The 18,466-nt window shown below is 35.4% G+C and overlaps 1 protein-coding gene across 3 annotated transcripts in view; it reads left to right on the top strand.

The window, feature by feature from the left end:
• Positions 1–18,466, top strand: part of LOC123682920 (dual 3',5'-cyclic-AMP and -GMP phosphodiesterase 11) — a 300,891-nt gene that overhangs the window by 190,110 nt on the left and 92,315 nt on the right. For all 3 annotated transcript variants that reach the window (XM_045621747.1, XM_045621749.1, XM_045621748.1), the window contains exon 3: positions 16,809–17,010. In XM_045621747.1, coding sequence (XP_045477703.1) covers positions 16,809–17,010 — 202 coding nt within the window. The remainder of the gene's footprint in view (positions 1–16,808; positions 17,011–18,466) is intronic.

Genomic DNA, 18,466 nt, shown 5'->3' with positions numbered 1-18,466 from the left:
GAGTCTTTGACTTGCACATATATTTTAACAGTAGATCCTATAGGTTAAAACGAAACACTTTGTTCCTTGCCATTTTTCCGATTCGGCCTAGGTGAAAAGATTTAGCCGTTTTAAATTTTCACAATGAGCTATGTGGCTCTGGAAACCTGCATACTCATTTTTTCCCAATCATATAATATCGTTTCGATCTTGAAAATGAGCTACTTCATCAGAAAACCACCATAACATAAAACCACTTATTGTTCTATTCATTTTGGGAAATATTTTAGAATCAATATTACAATAAATGAGTTACCGCAATTTCGTTGACGATAAATATTGAACATTCTTCTCTTGATTTCTATGACATTTTCGATAATAATGACCAATTCAGCTCACAACCAGCTATATTAGCTCTGATTTTCATTTCCAACTATTCAATATCGTTGTTTATTTAATAGTAGAGTTATGACTTTGGGTATTCATTTTAATGTGAATAAATAAAATATGAATTATAATTAAATGTATTAATCTGTGAACGTTCAACTTTGAACGTTGCCAAATTGACAAACTAAGAACACCATAGCAGAACACTATGAAAAAAAACCCTAAACCATAACCAATATTTCAAAAGGGGTATGTTCGGTTGAACATACTGGGATTTAAATTGTTGAGTGATCTTACTCAAGTGCCTCCATTTTCAAATTGAGTCGGCTAGTTCCCTCAACGATCATTACAAATTAAAAATCCTGTGCTTCATTTCTTAATTTTTAGAAGAGACAAAGTAGCAAAAATGTATTTCTGTGCGTCTTTTTTAATTTCCCAGATATTTTCAAAGAATAAATTGCTCGAGAGCAGCGCATTATACGAGAAAATATGTTCACATTTCAAAATGGTCAATTCATTAATGAGCGTTCGAGTTACTTCTAAGAGTAGGGTTCTTCAAATTGCTTGTAATTTTATATAATGTAATGGTTATAATGAAGGAACTATCTTCTTTTTAAAGAATCTTTTCAGGTCAAAGACTGACCATTCTTGGAAAAAAATTGAGTTGAGCCATTGAATTTGAAAATAAATATTCTATCCCAAAATGTATTTTCAAAATCAAATGTTCCATATTCACGAACCAGTTGAAGGAAAATTTTGCAGTTAGAAAGAACCTAGGTACTCAACTGTTATTGTTGTTCGTAGTTGAAGAAAATTGAACAAAATCTTTTGCACATTTTCGTCAGTATACAGTGCGCGTCAAAATTATGGAACATATTCATTTTCTCAGACGAAAAATATTTGGCAACAAAATCCTGAAACAGGTCAAGTTTTGTTTCACTTTCAAGAAATTTTTATGCATTCTTGAAGAATTTTTGTTGCACCCTGTGCCGTCCCCATCAACCCTCTAAATTTTTTGAATAAGGAAAGTGCGTCATGTAGTACTTTTTTGGCAAGGTCTTTGAATCTTTTTTACAGGCGTGCGGACATTTTCAAGAAAAAATTATTTTTTTTTCAAAAATTAGTTAGTTTCAGTATGTGCACTTTGTCATGGCTCATTTACTTTGAGACGATGGTAAAGTGGGGACGCCAGCTTTCAAAAATAGGGGTGGTCAAGGGGGGGGCGGATTTTTTTTTGGGGGGTCAGAGTAAATTGAAATTATAGTTCTGCTAAACTTTCAGCCCAAGAATATCAAATTTTAGGGGCGGGGGAGCAGAATTTTGAGGGGCGCGGGCCCCCCCTGCCCCCTCTCCTAGCGTCGCCATTGCTATGGTACCTGATGAAATGTATCACCAAATGAAAGTTGACCATTACAGTTTTGTTTATACACAACTTTCAACCCCTGTCAACCCCCTCAACCTGACAAATTTCATCAGGTACCATTGTCTCAAAGTAAATGAGCCATGACAAAGTGCACATACTGAAAACCTCTTCGAACTAACTAATTTTACAAATAAAAAAATTTTTTCTTAAAAATTTCTGCACGCCTGAAAAAAAGATACCACATGACCCGCTTTCCCTATTCAAAAAATTCAGAGGGTTGATGGGAATGGCACAGGGTGCAACAAAAATCCTTCAAAAATGCATAAAAATTTGGTAAAAGTGAAACAAAAATTGACCTGTTTCAGGATTGTGTTGCCAAATATTTTTCTTCTGAGGAAATGAATTTGTTCCATAATTTTGACGCGCACTGTATTTCTAAGTCATCCCACTTCTCACTATCTACCCCCATTTCTCCCACCGTCCTTCATCCCTCTAAAAATAAACACCCCTAAAAACCATCAGGCACCTTGAAATGCAGAACGCATTGGTTCTACCGTCCTTGCTGGTACACCCAGAAGGGTCTCCTTGAAAATGCACATTTATAATTCGAAGATTGCGCTGTAAAGGAAAACGATGCATTCTCCCTATATTACAAGGGATGAATGTTGCGTGTTGGGGTATTTGTGGGTGAACGTTCTAAGAATAGAGTGTTATAAATCTCAGCCCTCCGAAGTCCTAGAGAGATTCAGTTCGATCTGTGTCCTTAGCCTCTTCGGCAATATTCTTCGGCGCTAGTATGTGAGGTTGCTGTTGATGAGAATTCCTACATCAATTGTGATTCATTCTTCTGTTGAATTAGTTTTATCGATTGATACAGTGAGATATGTGAGACGCATGTTAAACTGTTATTTACGCATTCTAGGTATGTATAAAATGTAGAAGGCTATTCAGCATTTTTTATTTGAGACAACAAAGCGTGTGAATCATCAAGATTCATTGAGGTGAAAGTTTTTCATTGAAGAAACTGAATGCTTCGATCGTTAATGTTTTTGATGAATGCAATTAAAATCTCCATTTAACATTTTTTTTATTTTTTATTTTTTTTTGTGAAGGACGAAAGTTATGGTTGTGTATGTAACAGGCCAATTGAAAAGTCCCCGGTCTAACATAGTAAAACACATTTTTTTGGCAAAATTTCATTATTCAACATAGTTGCCTTCGAGGACGATACAGCGATTATAGTGATATTCCAACTTTTCGATACCATTTTTGTAGTACGATTTGTCTTTCGCTTCATAATAGGCCTCAGTTTCAGCGATTACTTCTTCATTGGCGCTGAATTTCTTTCCAGCGATCATTCTTTTGAAATCTGAGAATAGAAAAAAGTCGCTGGGGGCCAGATCTGTCGAAATACGGTGGATGCAGAAGCAATTCGCCCAATTCATGCAATTTTGTCATTATTTCCATTGATTTGTGATACGGCGCATTGTTTTGATGAAACGCTACCTTTTTTCTTCAAATGGGGCCGTTTTGAACGATTTCATCCTCTAAACGATCCAATAACGCTATATAATAATCGCTGTTGATGGTTTGGCCCTTTTGGAGGTAATCAATGAATATTATACCTTGCGTATCCTAGAATACTGGTTCCATAACCTTGCCAGCTGACTGTTGTGTTTTTCCACCCTTTGGATTCGGTTCATCGTGTACATTACTCTCAGCTGACTGTCGATTGGACTCCGGAGTGAAATTATGGAGCCATGTTTCATCCATTGTCACATATCGACGCAAAAAAACAGGTTTATTGCACTTAAACAGCTTCAAACACACACACAGCTTTCTCATGTACAAATATTAGTGAATGATATGATGTACACGTTCAGATGATATCTTCACAATAAAGACACTCTTTTGGGTGTCCACTGCGTTTGCCGTCTTCGGTGCTCATTTCACCACGTTTAAACTTAGCATACCAATCAATGATGGTTGATTTTCCTGGTGCAAACTCCAGAAACTCTTCATCCAGCCAAGATTTTGCTTCAACTGTATTTTTTCTTTTCAAAAAGCAATATTTCATCAGCATACGAATTTATTTTTTTCCATCTCATTTCACATAACAAAAGTAGCTACACTCACTACGCAATATCTTAGAAACTTATGGTCAGACTGCTGTCAAATTTTAACATGTATCGTTTTAAGGTTGGTACTAACTAAAAATCATATGGATTTAATACTAGCACCGCCATCTGTGCATCAGACCGAGGACTTTTCAATTGACCTAATTAGTACATACTAAACTGAAAGAGATTCAAATAGTAACATCCAAATCATTAAATGAATACGCTTCTATAAAGTGAATACTTGACCTCAACAGCTTTTCTGTAACAATTTGGTGAAATTTCTAATGGTCTTTTGTATGTACATATTGCGAAAATAAATAATTATTCTTCACATACAGAAACTCCAGAATCCGATCCTATCTGTAACCACAGAAATATTCAGCATTTCTTGAAGTTTCTTCTTGCATTTTCTTTGGTTCTGAAAATATGATTACATTGAAATTATTGGTATTTCATATAGGCACCCGAAATGAGAGAGTTAGAATTAAGTTTGATAAGTATTATAGAATATGTAATCAAGTTTGAACTGTAATTTTCGTCTTGATAAAACAGCTACATAGCCAGCCAATCGTTCTAGTAGTTTCTTTAATCATTTCCATTTTAAGAACTCTTGTTTGTCCTCATTCTGATTATTCAGGGATCGCCTTGGAAGTTAGCAAGAGAACTGAAGTCAAGACTCAAGCGGAGCAAGTTTATAGTGCCTTCATAAAACTTAATTTTCAAGGATGTTCTGCTCAGTAGTTCATTTCATCGTCTACCGATTGGCCTCATTTTTCTAGAAATACATCCTTGTCTAGACATTTTCCTGATACATAAACATGAATTGAAATCTATATTTCCGAAAAAAGTTTACTTACTGGAGAAGATATTATACAGGGTAGGTGTTCCACCTTAACATATATTTCAACCGAAGATTCAATCTGAGGTTAACCCATTTTACCTATTTTTCCGATTCAGCTCGGTTGAAAAGATACAACTTCAAAATTCATGAAATAATTCAATTCTCAGTTATATTTCGCAAATGGAATGGAATCAAAGAAAATGATTTTTGGAGTAATTTTTCTATTGATGGGTCAATAATAAGCGCTTTACTGACCGAGGAAAAATATTCAATCGGAAAAAGTTGTAAAGTATAGAAAAGTGTTGCTTTTGACCTCATGATTCTTCGGTTGAAATATATGTATCAGTCAAAGGCTCGTCATGTTTTAAGGTAGAAATTCGAGAATAACAGACAAAAAAGCGGTTACACATTCTACAATTCTTTCAAGCAGGTATTTCAAATACCTATTTTTATACTTTTTGGATTTAATATATTTTTGAATTTAATATTCCATTCAAAATCTTAAAAGATTGACATCAAAAAATATTCGGTAAAGATGACTCTGTTTGTAACCTTCTTCAAAATATTCCATTTCTCATCACAAAGCAGATAGAGCTTTTGGATCCATAATAACACTTCTACATAGAATATGTATATTAATCAAATCGTACTTCAAAGCAATGCATTTGAAATGTAGTCTTTACTAAGTGTTAAACGCTTCTGGCTATATGAAAATAGGAGGAACTAGTTATCCATGAATATAAGTGATAAATCACCATATAATCAGATGTATTGTTTATAATTCATATATCATCCCACGAACATATAAATTATTGAATATACAACAGGACGATTTGGGCTACATGAATTATATTACCGTATTAACACATGTACATACAAATACCTACTTTATCGATGAATAATAATCAATTTGATTCGATGCATCGTTGACATTTGGCATAATTGCTCTTATGATAACACATTGGTTAAGTTGGATCAATTCAGGAGGTATATTCTATTGACAAAGCCTCTCGCTCTATCTATCAACAGCAGAATTTGGAAAATTTCCATATAAGTATAGAAGTATGATAGAGAAGGCTAAATTCAGATGAAGTTACTGAACTCATAGTTTCATCGTTTAAAACATAACGCAAAAAAAATCTTTAGGAAATAGAGCATTAACGAAACCATCCTTGTTCTAGATAATCGAAAATGATAGAAATGGCTAAAATAACCTGTTTTCCAACTGAAATCATTAATAGAAATAAGCAAAAAACTATATGTAGTAGGTGAATAGAAACGTATCAAAAATTACTTAAAATTCATACAAAATCGACAATTTAATATTTATACGAATTCACATAGGTATTAGCTCTTTTGTTATGAGCTCTTCACAATTCATCCTTGACTTTAACATCTATATCGAAGAAATCTAGATGATTCTTGGTTTCTTTCGAATCTCTACCATCCCACATATCTCTTCCACGGATCCTTATACTCCTCTTCAGAGTAGCACTAGGTATCCTCATCATCAGTATATCTTGCAAGAAATCATGCAGATGGATGAAATCATATGGACCTTTCAACTTGATATATTTCAACTTCCTGTAAGTGATGGCAGCAACTGTGGGAACATTGAAACCATCAATTTCCAAGGATCTTTCAAGATCTCCTTGAGAACTGGCTTCACACCACAGCCAGCCCCATTTGTAATCTTTGTAGTTATCATAGATATCTGTCAATGTTTTCAACAGGCCTGTTCGGCAGTTTGCTCCACAATCGAGAATATGCGGGACAAAGGTTATGATACACAGCGATTTCTCTATGCATTTATCGTACCTATCTTGACTGATGAGTTCGTTGATTAAGGTATCCTCGTCGTATTCGTTCATTTTATTGTTGGTCCATTCTACTATGAAGTCGGAATTGAGATGAACGTTGTAATGAAGGTAATATGTAGCTTCTTGAATGATGAGTACGCCAGTAGGGTATCCAGCAACATCGTACTCTTTAGCTAGCATTTGGTTGTCGGTGATGTCAACAGATCCGAAATTGACCTTATCCTTCAAACTTTGCGCCGCGTCATACCAAATGGGAATCATATGTTTGCTCTCTGGTAATTTTGGAGAATAGAACAGCACCATCCATGGTTTATCATTTTTCGCTATGTAGTCTTCGAAGTTTTCGTCTTTGAGTTGTACAACATTCTTGAAGAAATACTGAAAACCGACTTCCTCCACTGCATCCAAGTTGGCTAGTACTTGGTTCATAACCAAACCAACGATATGTTTGGATGTTATGGGTCCAGAGAATTGTTGTATCTGTCCTCGTCTTACTATGTAGAAGGTGTTGGGTTTTTTGATGCCAAGTTCATAAGCTAGTTCTTTCTCTTTCTCCACCTGAAGACAGGCAAATTTGGTTATTTCCTTGAGCTCCTCAGCGACCTTCATGAACTGCTCGGCTACATCTCTGCACTGTTGAGATAAAGGGGTGTAAGCGTGGAGAATCACAGGTTTTGTCTCTGATTCGATATAGTCCTCATAGTTGTCCGTGTTCACTTTCAAGATAATTTCGCTCTCCCTGTACAAGCCCAAACATTGACCGAAGAAAATAAAGAGGAGAAGAAGCATCGCGTTCAATTTGGACCAAGATCTACACTGACATTTATGTTATGTGTCAACTCGAAGCGAGAACGTTCTGTGATCCCATCGTGACTGTCGATATCAGTGGCAGGCTCACCTATATCGAGATATCGCCAAATTACAATCGGTTACCGTTACGTCACGTCGATAAAAGTTTATGGCTGAAATGGTTATTCCATCTGTGCATAGAAATTTTTATACCGATGAAAAATGTACGTGGGTGGTCTCAGCTTGATAAGAATGACTTCATCTGTGCTCCAATAAGGAACCATTGGATTGGTTTCTATTGTTTGGAACTCTGATCGGAGGCATTGTTTTCACTCCTGCTGGTGTGCGGTGCGAATTAGGACGTTTTTCGATTGCGATGAGTTAAGTTTACCCCTGAAATAATAATATAATAGTGAGTATTGGCACAATTTTGATTTTCACTTTTCGTTTATGTAAAACTTCAGTGATTTCATACAGATTCAAGCAATTCTCGAAATTGAAAGAGTATCGGATGTACTAAATTCGTTGTTTAGTAGTAACTACATATTTTCAACTGTTTTCAAGCTATAAGAGAAAATCGGAAAATGGCGTGAAATGAAAAGTTCTGATAATTTTTTTATTGCTGATAATATAAACATGAAACAAAAAAACATACTTTTTCTAGTAGAAACCATTGGTGTTATAATTTGTTTTTTGTTGCAATTAGTTCTGAAGTAATGAAACAAACTTATTTCCATTTTTGTCATTGCTATATTTTGCTTTCATAAAATGTTTGATTTCTAAGACATTTTTATTATTCTTTAAGGTCTAGTTGCATTTCCATTGGAAGCAAATAGATTTATCACTTGGTTCTCTCATGGTCTTTTGCTCCTTACAGAGATTTAGTTGGACAAATTTTGAAATCATTCTATAACGGTAAAAAGTGTGGTTTTTGTGGTGAGGCTAAATGTTAATCATTCGAATAGATATTATCCTGTATTTTCAGCAAATGTCATCAACACCAGCAAATAAAAAAAATTATTTGATAATATCTGATATATTTAGGAAAATGCAAAACTACATACTTTTTATATGATTACTTATTAGTCTGGTGGTTGCTTATCATGAAATTGGATTCCACAGACTTTCAGAGATAAAAATAGTTTCCAAGACAATTTACCTCCTTCTTTTGTCGACGTCGACAAAATTTCGTTCATAAATTGCATTAGGTAAAGCAAGATTTATTCGACCTCTGATATTTTTTTGCAATTCGTTTTGTTTTTTTTGCCAAGAGCTTTGAATTTTTGATGTTATTGTTTTCATTCTTGTTAACCATGTTTTATAATCAGTAATAATTCCATAATGGAATATTCAGACCATCTTGTTGAACTGTTCATTTGTTTTCTGGCTAAAAATTCCTCAAAAAGAGCTAGTAGCTCATTTTCAAATAGTTTATTCAATTTTTCTCATTGCATCAGTAACGCACAATGTTAATAAGAGGCTCCGAATAATTTCTACAGTTTTATTGTCAGTTTTATCATAGTTCTGACAGCCACAAAATTACGTTACTAAATAAATGTTCTTTCACATTTTGCCATATTGCTACTCTGTAATTTGTTCTGACTATTTCCCTCGTCGTACCTTCCATCAATCACAAACGCTCAATTTTGAATTAAATGTATTAACATTAATATGTAAAATGGCATACCTAGGCTTGATCGTTTTGTTATAGGGTATCAAGATCAAAAGCTCATATCCAAAACCTTATCTCTTATTTTACATCACTGTGGATTGCTCCAGCAACATCAAATAGCCAAAAATAAACTCTACAGAGATATCCATATAACTTTGAAATTCTAGGGTGCTAATGCTGAACGAACCTTTTTCATTAAGTATGTATATGTGTTCAGGTGCTTGCGTAGTAAGCCTTGATTTGGTCATCATACGGAATTTTCAATTTAGCGTTCGAAAAAAGCACGTTATTCATTAGTATTTATTCTGTAACATCAACATCTTTTTTTGTACTGCGAATACCTTCCAGTATGGAGTAATTTTATCATAATGTAGATACTATCAACTTCGAAGACAAATGAAAGAAATAAGCAATCACATTACATTTCCAGATCAGGGGATCATCTTGTCCTTGGCAATAATCCATGTAGATAAGCGTATTCATATCTTTTCTTGGATGTATTCGGCAACAATTTCAACATGACATTTTCAGCAGCATTCACCAAATCTTATGGTGTCCCGCACATCTGAATATTATCATCACTGTGTATTTCAAATATTTTTGTGAAATAACTAGATATTGAACCGAAATAAGTAGGGGAGAATGGGGCAAGTGAGCCATACAGGGCAAGTGCGTCTTTCACAATATCTTCTTTGACCGGCAATATATCAGGAAAAAATTAATACAGTTCACCAGTGAATCAATTACCTCGTGGTGTCAATGAAAAACTATATGAAAAATAGTGAAACTTAAGTAGATATGGAGATTTATCGTGTTACAACTTCTGTCTTGTTATATTTCAGGTGAATTAAACAAGGATTTTTAGTAATTTATAGGGAAATTCTGAATATTTCATAGAATACATCATATTATCACATCAAACTTATGTTATTTGGCTTGATATTTAGAACGTTGACAAACATAAGCGTACTTTTCAAAACATTAATTTCACTTCTTATGACACATTGGGGCAAGTGAGTCTCGAATACTAAAATAATCACAAATTCATCCTATAAAGACCAACTCAAAGAAAAAGCAAAAACAGCGTGAACCAAAGCAATCATAGAGACTTTGAGAATGCTGGACCAAGTTCTTCAAAAAAAAAAAGAGGCGAAAAGAATAAACTCTGAGGAGAAAAAACAACAATATCAGATGAAGAAAAAAACAAACAAACAAATTGAGACAATTTTCATGAAGAATGAATATTGTGTATTAATATAGTGCCTCGGATGAACGAAGAGTAGAAGTAGAGTAGGTTTTTTGAAAGGGAAGAACACAGCGACCGCAATATTTGAAATGATTGATGAAATAATTTCGGAATTAGAGAAGGGAAATCCTTCAATTGGTCTGTCCTTGGATCTCAGTAAGGCATTTGACTACGTTAGCCATAACTTGCTGCTGGAGAAGCTGTTCCACGGTGGGATCAGAGACAATGAACTGGAACTGATCCGGAGCTTTCTGAGAGGCAGGATGCAGAAGGTAAAAATTGAGCTGAATGGGGAAGACTATTTCTCGGCTGATCGGATTGTGGAGATGGGGGTACCCCAGGGAAGTATTCTTGGTCCCCTACTATTTCTTCTAAACATAAATGACCTTCCTGAATGTGTCCAAAACTGTCTGCTTCTAATGATTGTGGATGACCCAAACATCATAGTGTCTAGAAAACTGTTAGATTACGCAGTTGATGACATCAAAGCTGAATATGAAAATTTTTTGAAATGGTGTGAGAATAACCAAATAATAGTAAACTCGGAGAAGACAGAGTGTGTTTTATTTACGATACATAATTCTAAACGTTTCCTGATAGAGTATCCCTGGAAGGTGGCGAAATGATGTTCCAGTCTTCAACCAACTTTCTCGGTGTAATCCTTGATAGCCATATCAGCTGGAGCTCTCAGGTGTTAAACGTGAGAAAAAAATTGAACTCGGTAATATATACAATGAGAGTATTGTCGAGGAGAGTAGATTCTTCCGTTCTCAGGGTGGTCTATTATGCCAACTTTCAGTCTCTCCTACAATACGGTTTAATGATATGGGGTAATGCTTCTGATGCATCTGATATATTTATTGTACAGAAATCGGCAATACGTATTATGAATAACATGAAATACAGAGATTCCTGCCGCGGTGTTTTTCGGAGGAATGGAATACTAACATTAACGGGGCTATACGTGAAAAAGTCTTCTTCCGGCAGCAAAGTTCTTATTTTGAAAAATTCAGAAATACTAATAGTACAAGGAAAATGATTCCCTTTCATTTTCCCCAACACTCTTTAACTTTGACTGAGAAGAATGTCAAATATGTGTGCCTGAAATTGTATAACTCTTCACCAAGAAAGATTCAACAAATCGATAATTTCAAAAATTTTAAAAGAGAAATATCAAACTTTCTAATTGAAACTGAACCTTATAAGGTTCAAGAATATTTAGATCACTGTAAGTGTAAAAGATTAGTATAGCTGATTTATATTAACTTGTATTCTATTTTTTTGTTATTCTGACATGATCTTCTTCATGTATTGTACATTGATTTGGGAATGAATTATTTGATTTGATTTGATTTAGAGTAGGCTTTTGAAGTTTTTTTTTTTTTAGTCAGGAATTCTCATCTAAGAATTATTATTTTATTAATTTTATGTATTTTGTGTATTGAATAAGTATCTTAAGTTGTGTCTCCATCAACAAAAATTGTTCTATTCGCTTTTTGGGGAAGTTATACCTCGTTAAGCCTTTGGGTGGCTCAGTTACTCCACCCTCCTCTAATGATTATCCAACTTTTGTCACTACGATGGACGTTTCAATGAATGACACTGCTTAATTAACGCCTCGGCCAAACATTTCAATTGTCATCCAGAAAGTATCGCTCCTACCACTAGATACAGAATGCACTATTCTTTCATCCTAATAGAAATCGAGCTAAAGTTTGAGATGAGTTATATGAACAAAAATTCCCGATTGAGTTAAGTCCTCTTTCGAAATAATGGTTCTGGTCAAAGGCCCTCACCGTTAATAGGTATGGTGAGACATCAAAGAAGAAGAGCACATCAACAATTTGGGACACGGTTCGAAGTTACGATGAGGAAATGAAATTTTCAATATTCTGGCAACTTCCATTTTATCGCCCTCTTTATTACACTGCGGGGAACCTTTTAGTCTTTAGTGGGCCGCATGGAATACTAGTTTTAGAGGGCCCGAACCTAGAATTAGATTTACTCGACGTCTTCGTTCATCGAATTTTCTCCATCAAAGGTGGCCAGAATTTTATTGTGGTTGGGTCTTACGGAAGCGAGGCCTGATGGTTCTATATAATTTGATTTTAGTAGGGGAAAATCTACTTTTATAACAAGGAAGTGGTGGTGTTTTATCTTAAGTGTGAACTATGACCTTACGGTTGTGTCACGTACAGAGTGTTCAATCAAAATCCCAACCAAAGTTTATTTTCATTTCAATCTATTCATTTGCATCTTTGCATAAATAATTTTTTTCATACTAAAGAGTCATTTTTAGTTTATCCTGTCCACGCGAGAAATATTTATCGATTCATAATTTTAAGTTATCTGTGCTTCTAGAGTTGTCACTTTTTGTACTCATATTGTTAGAAAAGAAGTGACTAGACAGAAATTCAACTAGAAATAGGAAATTGTGTACCTAGCGGTACTTTTCTGGACGAAAATGTGAATTGTTGGCCGGTGAGTTAAGCCGAGATTAACAATCGTTCAGGAATGTGCTTTTACTACGAGGTACGCATTACCGTAAAATGAGGACCTTTTCAAAAGAATAATATTTTTCGGTTACAATCTCATTGCCTATGATATCGTTTCTTTGACAATTGATTCGTTTATCATTGTAACGAAAGTCAGATAACCATCACTTATTTCGGTTTAATGTCTACTTATCTTCCAAAAATATTTGAAATAGACAGTTATGATGATGATGTTCAGATATGAGGGACACAACCCTAATATCATCTTGAATTTGTTGCCTTATATATCCAAGAAAAAATATGAATACGCTTACAAAGTTTTTATGGATCACCAAAAAAAGAATAAGGCTTTTGTCCCATTTGTGTACTAAGTTTAGAGCATTCCGAGGAGCATTCACACTATGGTCAAATTACTAGATGCTGAAATCTACAATCACTACGAAAGAAGATGTTGATATTCCAGGATATCAGCAACTAATAAGCTGTTTTAGAATTTTTCCAAGAATATTTTCTCAGTTCTGTTTACGGAGAATATGGTGTATTTCTATCGAACCAAAGCATTTTTTCGAATTGATTGAAATTTTCACACATTCAGTCTTGTCGAAAATAATTCACGTTACCACTCTTGTTAAGAAACTAGAGGTGCTATTACCTTGAATATTCGAAATATGTATCGTTGGAAATTAACTTGAAGCGCATTCGCCATTTTGTCACATAAATGCATTTTTATTATATTTTCGTTTTTACTTCATTGGTTAATATACTTTCAAAGTAATATTTTAATCATAAACCTGAAAAATCGTTGAAAGAGAAAATTATTTTCATTTTCCTTCCGAGGAAAATCAGGAATATTCTCATTAAATGAGAGTTGAGTTAAATCGTAGGCTATAAACCATTGATCTCAAGAAACCGTTCGATGATTTTTCAAAGCTGAAAAATTTTTTTTTTATACGATGAACTTGAATTTTGTTACGATGCCAATAACTTTGAACTCAAACTTCACCGCGTCTTATTAATTATAGTACTTAAGTTTTTTTTTAATCAAGTATTGGTTTTCGAATTGTACATACTTAAATTTCGAACAACACTGGTTTTTTCGTCAAGCATTCTGTGTAATCAATCGAATTTATTTTCAATTTATTCTGTAGTTTCGATGATACTCCATAACAGTCATATACTAGACATCGAAATATCTGTTGTACGATTCCCGCATTCGTTATTTTTGAAAAATAAAGAAATCATTTCAAGTCTTTCTGCCACGGAATGAACCATTTTTACCTTAATTGTAGATGAAAATATTAAACACTAATTATTTTGTTGTCTGTGTATGTAAATTAACGATTACCATCGTAACCACAACATAAATTAGAGAGAATTGTATTGATTCACATGGAAGACGAATAGATCAATTGCAAAAAAATTAATATGCTGAACACAGGATAGAAAGGCCTTTCAAGTGAGGTGTTACTTCCCTATCTTTTATATTCAAAATTTAGGGTTGTTATGTTAACAATGGTTATGAAGGTTTGAAGCGATATGGTTGTGAATTTGATCTCAAAAGTTGTCCCCCTCGAATCAAAAATCGACGTGTCCGAGTATTTTTTCGAAATAAAATTAATTCGTCTGTTTCGTTTTCAAAAGCCCACCCTATATAAACCACAAATAAACATCACAATAAGAAGCTAACTATACAAGTACCTCATCGATTTTAAATCGATTATTAACGAAATAAAACTGCGAACCACAATTCGCCAATATTTATGTTCAACAACAAATATATAATCCAAATTAGGCATCACGGAACCCGTAATTGGTAGCTTTATTTCATCTCGTTAACCAATTAGCAATGATTTAATAGACGCATATGTACCGATCTAATTGAATTGTTTTGATTTCTATCGAGGTATCACTTACTCCATCTTTCATATTCAAAATTAAGGGGTTGGTATTCTAACACTAAGAGTGGAAGCGATATGGTTGTGAATTTGATCTTAAAAATTGTCCCCCTCGAATCAAAAATCGACGTGTCGAATATTTTTTCGAAATAAAATCATTTCGTCTGTTTCATTTTCGAAAGCCCACCTTGTATAAACCACAAATAAACATCTACATAAAGAGCCAACTATACAAGTAACTCATCGTATTTAAATCGATTATTAACGAAATGAAACTGCGAACCACAATTCGCCAATATTTATGTTCAACAACAAATATATAATCCAAATTAGGCATCGCCAAACCCGTAATTGGTAGCTTTATTTCACCTCGTTAACCAATTAGCAATGATTTAATAGACGCATATGTACCGACCTAATTGAATTGTTTTGATTTACCGCGGAACTGTTGAAACTCTCTTAACTCTCCGTCCAATTGAAAGCGTCAGAAAGGTGATTCCATTTCGGCACTATTGTTAGGCCAAATTGGTAAAATCGATTACAAGCGGGATTTTGGAGGAAGTTTGATGAAATTATAATGGGGAACTTTTCGATTCAAATTGAAATTTGTTCGGTATTGATTGGGTTTTATGGAGGTATTCATTTTTCAATTGGCGCTCGCCGAAAGTCATTAAAAGTTATTTCCCCATATTGCTTTTACGCGTTTCATATTTTCATATTTCGCTGCTGTAATATTCGTCTGAATATTTTCGATAACGACTGATATTAATGAATACGTATAGGCAGTTTTTTAATGAGAAATTTGAAGCCGAATAAACTGTCATTAGGTTAAATGAAATTTAATAGGTTATACAAAGAGTAAAATTTATGAAAACTGGAGTTTGTTTTAATTTCAAATTAGAGGTGTTAGGATCATTTATCTCTGTATGAACCTTCCAGCCCTGTTTCACCCTTAACGATTGATAATTATGTCCGATTATTATGTTACAGTTTTTTGGAAATGATTTAACATGTTCGGAAAATGAGTTTTTGTTATTTAGATGATTACTTTCTATGGAGGTTTGTTTACTAAGTTTCATTATAAACAGATCTAGATTTTTAGATATCAGAATGTTTTTGCTGAAGTTGAATACAATTTCTTCCATATCTGAAGGGTGTTTTTTTTAGAGCTATAGAACTTTAAATTGCAATAAAACAACGATGGATTATTCGATTGACATGAATTTTATTTATCCGCAAGATAATCTTGTGGCATTACATTCAAATATGATTTCTGGCATATGACCCCCACGGCTGGCTCGGATGTAGTCAAATCTGGACGTCCAATTTTCGATGACTTTTTCCAACAATTGTGACCGTCTTCCAAATGGTCAAGGGTTTGTGACTTATCCGCATAGACCAACGACTTTACATAGCCCCACAGAAAGTAGTCTAGCGGTGTTGAATCACAAGATCTTGGAGGCCAATTCACATGTCCAAAACGTGAAATTAGGTGGTCACCAAACGTGTCTTTCAATAAATCGATTGTGGCACGAGCTGTGTGACATGTTGCGCCGTCTTGTTGGAACCACAGTTCCTGGACATCATGGTTGTTCAATTCAGGAATGAAAAAGTTAGTCATCATGGCTCTATACCGATCACCATTGACTGTAACGTTCTGGCAATCATCGTTTTTGAAGAAGTACGAACCAATGATTCAACCAGCCCATAAAGCGCACCAAACAGTCAGTTTTTCTAGGTGTAACGGTGTTTCGACATACACTTGAGGATTAGCTTCACTCCAAATGCGGCAGTTTTGTTTGTTGACGTAGCCATTCAACCAGAAGTGCGCTTCATCGCTAAACAAAATAAAATGGACGTAATGCGCGATACGTATTTCGCACAGAACCATTATTTTCGAAATAAAATTGCACTATTTGCAAGCGTTGTTCAGGCGTGAGTCTATTCATGATGAATTGCCAAACCAAACTGAGAATAAATCACTTGATAGCTGTTAAATCGGTCGCCATCTTGAACAGAAATGCCAACTTAAAGTTATATACCTCGAAAAAAAACACCCGTTATATGGTTTTCTGTACACAACGCTTTACAATACAGCATGCTTAAACCGAAAGTATACTACAAGGTTCCTCATCATTTATCCAATTGCCCCTTAGAGAAATTCCCACGGTAAACCAATGCTTATGTGCTCTTTTTTTCAGGCTTACACCTCCGCAGTAGTGGCGACGATTGTCGGATGCCAGCAGAGGGGGCTGGCCCCACCTCGGACAGTTTGCGAGATAGGCACCAGAAGTTCTCTCAGCGTCTGCTCGAGAATACCGGAAATGGTTACGATCCCGAGTTTGCGCGGATGGAAGCATGGCTCGATGAGCATCCGGATTTTGTTCAAGACTATTTTCTGAGGTGAGTTTCGATTCCGAGATATACCATACTTTGAAGAATAAAATGAAATATTTTACAAATGAAATAGTGATTTGAAATATCATCACTTTCATTGTCCACATATCTTTACCAGGACTAGGTTTTCACGCAGGTAGCTCTATAGTTTCCCACGTGGTGATGTTGGTTGTTGCCCGAAAACCCATTGGGTCTTCCTGCGGAAACCACAAATGGACGGCTGGCTTCTGTTGTGGACTCCGTTTGTTTGTTGTTGTTCTTCAAGTGTTGCTCATCTAACACTTTTTCACCGTACTGATGAGGGCCGAAAGCCCGAAAAACATGTCTACGGCTAGCGCTTCTCCTGAGGGCATGTCCAATATTCTTGTTCCTTGCTTTGTAATTTGGCTCTTGATAACCTTTCCACATAATTATGTAACCTAAAACGGGGGACTCATAACTGTTAAACTCCAAAATATACAGGGATGGTAATAGTTTTCCATCAATTTTGCCTAGTTCTAGCGATGTTCCAGGATGTCTGGTATATCTAATTGACATCTACCAGTGAAATTGGAATCCACAGGAAACATGGACCTATAGAGAAGAATATAAACATTTCAATTCCCGTAACAAAGTAGGTACGAGAGCGACGCAGATAGCTCCTCTAACTTTTACATCCCCATTCCCGCTCGAGGCTAACGTTAACTTCCAACCTTCAACACGCCCTATCGTAAAGTGCTGATATATTCGCGAACACGAGAATCGTCATCCGAAATTCAGCGCAACGCGATCGTACATAATTTCTAACGAGTGCGCGCCATGTTTCGTGGGACGAGATAAACAGCTTGCTCTACATTTTTATCGCGTTGAGATACGATGTTGCCCCTAGTTTTCAGCCCGTGGACGGGCCCACTGCGGCCTCTACATTATTCAGAACGCTGGCTGATTCGGGCCCGTCGATGATTTGTAGACTATAGCGGGATCCCTTGTCGCGTGTTAGAGCGGTGTTCGCGTGATGCCTTATGATGTTTCGTGAATGTTCTCTTTTAACACTAGTTGATATATGTACGGTTTAATTGGATGTTGACATATTAATCTATTTCAACGTTATATCACATGTTATCATCAGTTCGTGTTATATCGTTTTCTTGATTTACATCTGAAGACATCAATTTAAATGATTATAATTTGGCGAGACTTTCTCGAGCCAAGTTACGAGGTGCGCCCTCTCCCAGGGGTTTGGTGTTTTGTCCCGAGATCGCTGGTGGCCTCTTCAGTTAGGCAATCCTGTGGAGAAGTGACTCTGTTGCAACGCTATGACCTCTTCAAATCCGCCGGGGCCAAAGATTGTGTGGCGAAAAAACCCATAGCGTCATCTATGTGCAGATATGTCTTCTCGCAACTTGGGGTCTAGCATTGTAATGCTGTAAAAGCACTTATTATGTCTCTCGTTGTATTCCGGCCGTTTGTCTTTCAATGCTCG

This window comes from Harmonia axyridis, chromosome 6 (assembly GCF_914767665.1).
Source record: "Harmonia axyridis chromosome 6, icHarAxyr1.1, whole genome shotgun sequence".
NCBI classification, from domain to species: Eukaryota; Metazoa; Arthropoda; class Insecta; order Coleoptera; family Coccinellidae; genus Harmonia; species Harmonia axyridis.
This window is presented reverse-complemented; position numbering and strand designations above follow the sequence as displayed.